This window comes from Anopheles gambiae, chromosome 3, assembly GCF_943734735.2.
Source record: "Anopheles gambiae chromosome 3, idAnoGambNW_F1_1, whole genome shotgun sequence".
Lineage (NCBI taxonomy): Eukaryota > Metazoa > Arthropoda > Insecta > Diptera > Culicidae > Anopheles > Anopheles gambiae.
The window spans coordinates 78,637,056-78,644,735 of NC_064602.1; the positions used below are offsets into that span (position 1 = coordinate 78,637,056).

The 7,680-nt window shown below is 43.1% G+C and overlaps 1 protein-coding gene across 1 annotated transcript; it reads left to right on the forward strand.

The window, feature by feature from the left end:
* Positions 1-3,472: 3,472 nt before the first annotated feature.
* On the forward strand, positions 3,473-7,680 carry LOC1270616 (pacifastin-like protease inhibitor cvp4). Its single transcript, XM_061653289.1, has 3 exons — positions 3,473-4,228; positions 6,708-6,952; positions 7,042-7,680. The coding sequence occupies exons 1-3, from the start codon at positions 4,186-4,188 to the stop codon at positions 7,450-7,452; spliced, it is 699 nt and encodes a 232-aa protein (XP_061509273.1). The 5' UTR covers positions 3,473-4,185; the 3' UTR covers positions 7,453-7,680.

A 7,680-nucleotide genomic window follows, 5' to 3' on the forward strand; every position in this document is an offset into this window, starting at 1 on the left:
AATAAAAGTACTACGAAAAATAATACACATGTCCGGGTGCGAGAATGATTTGTCTCAGTGTATTGTGTCGTGTCTTGTGCGCGACATTTTATGCTTGTATTGATGTATATTTATTTTTACTCTTCTTTTTGGCTGCAGTCGAGGAAGTAAGACGATGCGGTGACATACATTAACTCCTACTGATTGATTCCTATTCGGACTGCCTATTTGGAAAGGAATAGGTAGAGGAAATTTTAGGTGTAGACATCACAATCACTTAGGTCGTTGCTCTTAAACGAAAATGAGTCATAATGGATTGCGCTGGAATTTGATATATTCAAGTAGATAGTGATCAAATTTGTCAAATTTTTGTCGCATACATTTGTCACCTGCTTAATGGTGTCAATTGACAATTTCATTTAATATTCAGATGACAGGACTGCTCCACAACATTCAGGGATGATGATGGTAGTGTAGTAAGTTTGGTTTTAGATACGGTCGCCATGTAATCTGATGAGCGTACACACGGTACAACTGATCAACGCGTACCATCGCGGTAGGTCAGTTTTTACTGACATGAGCCGAGGAAGTAATAAAACTTCGTTCGAGCGGACGTTTCGACACTTGATCATCCAGGCGATCATAGAAACCTTTAGGAGGTTTCCCTTACTGGAAACGTTGTAGTTTAGAGGCCTTGCCTTGGGTAGGGGGACATAACTAAACTCTTTAAATGAGAAGTCGATAGATGTTGGATGGGCATAGTCCTATCCTGACAGTCCGAACGAATCTGACTTGCCATTATCGGAGTTGGATTTATTTATACTCAAGATATGTTATGGGTTTCGTTGATTTGATTTTGGAATATGTTTTGTCCCAATTATATGTAATTGTTATTGGTAACAATTTATTAATTGAAATGGTGTGGGGTGTTTGTCGATGTGTGACTATGCTTCGGTTTTACTGTATTGCTAAAGAAGGTTTCAACTATTGTTGCTAAAGAATGGATGTTTTCGTCGCTAAGCTTATAACTTGCTATGCGTTCTCGGTTCACCTAGGTTGTTGCAGTAATGCCTGATTTGCTTATTATGCGTCTTTCGGGTGTTTTCAAGAAGTGTGTCACAATTGTTTTTATATGAACGGTGTGGCCTGAATTCTTCCGGTTGCTTTGTTATGGTATGATCTGATTTGCTGAGTTTGTTATAATGAATGTGTTGCAATAGTGTGGTTTGGCTTTCCGAAGTGTGTTACAATGAGTCTATAGCTGATAGTGTGTATTATAATAAGTTATGTATAGCAGATATGCTACAGTAGGTCTATCCTCTTACCCCGACATAGATTTGAGAAGGACGATAGTATCTTTCTAACAAGATTCTTCAAAATGCTACCATAGTTTTGAAAAATCAGTGCGAGAGTCTGGTTGTTACATTAAAAAGAATTCACCAGGCCATACTCTCACACAAGACGACCAACAAACCGTATTTTAGCGTTTGAATACAACGCTTTTTGAATATAGCATCAAGGGGATCTTTGTATCCATTACGTAGCTCGTCAAGATCCAAATACCTGTTCCATCGTATGCGCATCAACAGGTGGTTCCATGGAGCTGCATTCCAAAACTATTAAAATGATGTAAATAAGTTTCGTTTGGTTTTCCTGAAGTAATACATAAAATTAATGATGTTAAACTAAATAATGAAAGAAACCACTTCAAAATCAGCAAAGTACAAGGGATTTGTTATATTCAACGATGATTAAAAATTAGTAAGCAAACACTCTGATCGTTTCATTTTGAAACATAAGCCTTGTATGACTTGTATGGCATAATTTTTATATGCAAAACATTGAATAAAAATCTGACAAAAACTTTAGCTGCAAGTTGGTTTAACAAAAAATCCGCTACACTGAAAACTGAGACGTTATCTGAATGCTAATTTATATCAAATACAAAAAGCTTGCAGCAATTTTTTTCTATTCTCCCATGAAATTACCAACAAGCTATTTGAATTATAATTTTGACATTTTTTTGTTTTAGAAATTTGGCAGTATTACAAAGTAAGCTTCTTTATAAGATAATCATTAACACTGTTCATTTATTTTTGTTTGATCTTGTTTGCATTTGGCGTGAAACGATTGCATCACCCTGCAAACGATGCTCCCCCTTCCGCGAGGTATTCTACTCTTCCTCTTGAGTCTCTTTGCACGTACTTAGCACATAAACGTGCGGTACAATCTGCGATGCGTCCATAATCTATTTTAAACGTTTCCCGGAACGCCGACGCTTCGGCCGAGGGTGCTTATGATAATCAATCGGGCCGGGATTTCCACCCAACGGGTAAGTTTGCACTGCGCGAAACACAACCTTCATGCCGTGCGGACGCGACAGGCAGAAGGGAAGTAACCGCAATTCGGTCTACATGCACATGTCAACAAAGCAATATTTGCCCGTCAATTTCTATTCGTCGATTTATTTATTTGTGCCGGAGTGTATTTTGTTTCCCTCTTTTTTGTATTTTCTATTTGCTGTTGTTGTTGTTATTTGCCCAGCGTTTTATGCGTCGCGGCAAAAGGGCGGTTTGTTTGGTAGCTTTCAGCTGAATGGTTGGCGTTGTTGATGAAGTCGTCAGGTTCGCCGTGATCGTATAGCTTTGTGCCAAGGCAGCCTGACCAACTGAAGCCTGGTTGTGTCATGAGAAAAAGGGGTTGGCAGCTTCTTTGCGGCTTATCGTTTCACGCCCAGCTGTGAATTGAACCCTCTTCGAGGAATTGTTTTGATGTTCCTTGCAGGGAATTGCAATAAGATGAATAAAGTATAACTTTTGAATACGATGACTCACCTCTTGTGTTAATAATTAAAAGGGTAATTTATTGAATAGGAGTATTAATAAAAATAGGCATGAGAAAAAGTATCGTACAAGAGAAAAACTAACTAAAACAACGATCATCTCGTTACGATCATCTTAGCCAACAAAGTGTGCAGACCATGTAATCAACAACATTATTACCATCGCGAATCATTCCGACTGATCATTCCACAAACGATCGCGCACACCTAGAATGATATATGTCGTAGAGAGCCGGACTCTGGCAAAAGAGGCAAACCACACGCAAAGTGTGCATAAAAACCTGAAACAACAACTAAAACCTCCAGCGCAATCCATTAGCATGCAGCGAGTGACGACAAACACCAAACCCGTGTTGAGTGTTTTAGTGATGCCGCTGCTCTAGACTCGAACGCGGCATAAAGCACACCGGCCTCACCGTTGCCATAGCAATGCGAATGATCCGGCGAATGTCAACCTGAACGCAATGTAAATGCGAAAGAAAAAGAATACATGGGGAAAACCACTTCCCCCTAAGGGCGGTATCGTTTTCGCTCGTGCTTTGCGATCGATCTGAAACCGGCCGAACGCCGCGAATGGTACATACATCTGGATGACGTACGGTGTTGTTTGGGTTTGGTGTGCTCCGTCATCAACATCATCATTCCCAGACCGACGGTCAACCAATAAGAGTGCCGATTGTTGACGATCGTTAAAATGGGCGATCGCTTAAAGGAGGGACTGATCGGGTTGAGGGAAATAGGAGGAAGCGGATGGCACCAGAAACTGTCGATGTTGATAAAGTATTTAAATAAACCGTTGCGCCCGGTACAGCGAAGCAGTTGACGAGCCGCTGTGCAAAAGTGAAGATCTCCACCAAACGAGCGGCGTAAAAGTGCGCGCTACCAGGTACACCCCAAGATCGAACGATCGTGCTGGTGTGTGAAACGTTGCTAACGTGTTCGTGTATTTGTGTGTGTGAGAGTGTTTGCATGTTTGATATGATTGGTATTGGTACCGTTTGGCGATAGTGTGAGCCATCCATCCATCCGCGTAACGCGCTGATAGCATCGGTAGTCGCCACAGCCACACCAAAAGTTCGGTTTCCTCGGCCTCGGCAAGAGTGTGGAAGTGATCATCGCGCGCGTGCGAGCGGTATCTCGACAAGATTTTGTAAAAGCAGAACAGAACTCAACCGACCGTTGAGCGTGTGTGAGGTACTGCTGCCGAATTGATTACGGATAGAAGACGCCGGCCTGTGGTGCGCGTGTTGAGAGAGTATAGTGCTGCTGCGCTTGTTTTAGCAGATCGTGTTTTTGCTGCAAAGAGTAACCCAATACCTGTTTGTTGTTAAGTGCATTAGTATTCAAAACCGGGCGGCACCATCATGAAGATTCTAATGCTGATTGTGGCAACGTGTGTAGTGGGAGGTAAGAATGATGCGTAGATGATATAGTTTATTGTACACTAGCATCTACGCTGCAAGCAACAATTCATTCAGCTTAACAAGCAGATACAATGTTGCATTAGTTGAATGATTTCACAACAAGTGATGAATACTGAAGTATGTCTATGGTCTGATAATATTTATTATTTATGTATTTATTATCCCGGGTTTGGTGTGAAAGCTCAGTCGTCTTGAGTTTTGAACTCAGGATACATTTATTACTAATGCTGTGCGCTACCGGTTACTCTGTGGGACTAATTCAGACTGGGACGTTCAATTGTATTATAAAACCAACTATCATTAACATTAATTCTATTGGGCCTACATCCCGGTAGAGTCTAGCCGTTCCAAAGTCCATGCGTCAAATTTAAATTGATTTACTTCAATTGACATGTGGAAAGGAAACATTGGAATATCGTTTAGGATGTTTATTATTATTTTGTTTTATTCAATGGATTATTGGCATCGCCCTCATAGTGGACTAAGCAACTTCAACACATATTTCAAACCTATGCGGTAGCTAACATTCTATCAGAAATGGGCGTACAGCAACACCGATCGAGTAATCGACACTGAAGCTTCAAGAATAGACAGATCTATATTATTGTGAAATATATTGTCTTTACCTAACGTGCCATTCGGAATTGTTGGAATTGTCGACAACTTCCAATTGCCATAGCCTTAAAGACCTACGATGTGTCCGGAAGCCATGGGTAGGCAGACACACTCACAAACTCATCCCGAATCCCGAAAAAAAATATCCCCCAATCGCGATTACAGTAAACCATGGTAAATCGGTCACTTGCTAAGGATGACGCCATCGTCGCAATGTCTGAGATGAGATTCCACTTCCATCCCTAACCGCTTCCGATCAGCAGCACACGCGCCTTCCGATCGTTCCCCATCTCCCTAGTCTGCTCCGTTTTTTTTTTCTTTTATTGTGTTGTATATGCCTGCGTATTCCAGTTGAAATTTTGCGCCACGATTCACCCTCACCCAACCGGCCGGGTGCTCCGGGGAGTACGTATCAGTGCTACCTTGAACTACACGGAACCACAACCCCACGGGCACGACTATCTCGTGCCCAATTGCGTTTCTGTGTATAGCCAGCTCCGGCGACAACGACGACGCATTGGGCCACGGTGCCACGGTGCTCCGGCACTGGTCACTGGCTGGTGGCAATGGTCGGGGTCGCATTGTTGGCGGGCGCGATAAGACACAGCAGCAGCAGCAGCAGCAACATCAGGACCGACTTTTCAAATCCACTGCACAGCGTCCGCGGCAGACGTTCTCTTATGTAAATCATTCATGCACATCGCCGATGCTGTAGGACTGCGCGATCTTTCCGAGGACGTCGAAATGTCTTCTAAACGTGAAGAAACCTTGAACTTTTGATACCCTGTGTCGTTGGGAGCATGCTCCCAAATTTGTCTAAGCATTGTGTCCTTCGAAACAGGTACATTGTGTGGTTGAGCGGATAAGGTTGATGGAGGGATGGAAAGATCATCCCGCAATGGTTTACTACGCTGCTACGTAATGCTAAATCAATTTGGATTATCTTGTGGAAGTTCTTAGTTAAGATGTAACATTTTCCAGTGATAAAAGAATAACATAGGACCTACAATTTATGCCTGAATTAATTCTGTTAGTTTGAAAAGATCCATCTTGAAGTTCAAGTTGTTTTAAACATAGATGATCGGTTATTGCAAAACTGAGAGATGATTAGTGACATTAAAAAAAGAAGCTATTCTGCGAACATTCAATAACATTCTTCATAAATACTTAAAATTGCAATTCATATCAAATACAATGTAATGATTTGAAACTATCAGCAAGCTTAAACAGTTCAAGAAACATACTCAATTATGACCTTTAATACTGTACACCAACAGTTATTTAGCTCCATTTTCGTAAACAGTTTGCACGTTTTCTGTTATGTTATTTACCATCACATCGATGCGGCCAGGCAGTTTAGTCACCGTGAACGGTTCGCCAAAGGTCAATTCAATTTCAAAACCCCCGTTCAATTGGCGATCCAAACAATCGCGAACGATCGAAATCGCACACGAACGATGGTAGATGCGATGGGTCCAGCAACGTGATCTGTCAATTGTGTTTGGAATCGATCGCCATCTGTCCCTTGGTTGCATCGAGTAGCCACACTGGAAGCAAGTCGGTCTGGTGGTGATTGTGGGCTGAACTATTCCTACTATCTGGTAATGGCTTATCAGCAGCCACTTTCTCCGCTTCCACGATGACGTTGCTTCCAGCCAGGGCTACGCTTCCCAGCATGTATGCAGACAAGTCAAACAAAACTGGTGAAGCTGGTAACATTCCTCTCCTCTTCATTTTTGGGATTTAAGGCGATAAGCAGTAGGCGGGATTAGCGGGAATGTGGAAGATTGTTTCATGCTCTAACTTTCGTTTCGTTTCTGTTCTCCCGTTTTTCTCTCGCGTAACAGCACTGTGTGAGGAGAAATGTGAACCGGGCACGACGTTCATGGAAGATTGCAACAAGTGCCGCTGCGGTCCGGACGGCCAGAAGGCTTGTACGCGCAAGATGTGTCCACCGAACGAGCTGTCCGATGACAGCCAGGTGCGGCTCGATGTCCAGAACGGTGAGTCGCTGTCGTCCGCGGACGAGAAGGACGAGATTCATGTACAGACAAACGGACAGGTTTGCTCACCGAACGAGATCAAGATGAAGGTAGGATTGGGTCATTAAAATGAATGTCTTTTTCATTTACAACAACTAAACGTGTTATTTTTTTATTTCTTTTCGAACGCCCTGCGTAGGATTGCAACCGTTGCCGGTGTGCCAACAACGGTATCGGATGGTTCTGTACGCGGAGAGCCTGCCCGCAGCGTGCAAAGCGTTCCGAGCCCGCTCCGGAAAAGAAGTGTACTCCCGGTACGACTTTCCAAAGTGACGACGGTTGCAATACCTGCTTCTGTACCGAGACGGGCCATGCCGCCTGTACGCTGAAGGCTTGCCTTCCGCCGGGCTTTTTCGATCAGCAGAAACTGAAACAGAAGCGATCAGTGCCGGCCGATGATCTGCCCCAGTCCGCGATTGCTCCCGGTGCGCCCGGATTCAGCTGTACGCCCAGGTCCTCGTTCAAGTATCAGTGCAACACCTGTCTCTGTTCGGACGATGGCAAGATGGCAGGATGTACCTTCAAGTTCTGTGTTCCCGGTGAATGGTAAAAGAAGAATGCTACTTCGTAGTGCCGAAAGCCTTTAACAAGCTATACAACTAAGTTGCTGTATAGTAACTAAGTGTCAGTCGAACTATCAGTAGAAAGTTGCCTTTGATTGTTTTCTTCCGGTGCTTGAACGCTACGAGCTAGGGGGCATACACGTAAGTCATTTTTGTCAAACAAACTTCAGAGGATACACGGAAATAAAGTTATTATTTTTACCATCAAGACCAAA

Bases quoted from the DNA above. Each gene is read 5' to 3' on its own strand.
- LOC1270616 (XM_061653289.1), top strand. From the start codon at position 4,186: ATGAAGATTCTAATGCTGATTGTGGCAACGTGTGTAGTGGGAG. The intron at 4,229-6,707 runs GTAAGAATGATG...CTCGCGTAACAG, and splicing joins GGCAACGTGTGTAGTGGGAG to CACTGTGTGAGGAGAAATGT. The intron at 6,953-7,041 runs GTAGGATTGGGT...CGCCCTGCGTAG, and splicing joins CGAACGAGATCAAGATGAAG to GATTGCAACCGTTGCCGGTG.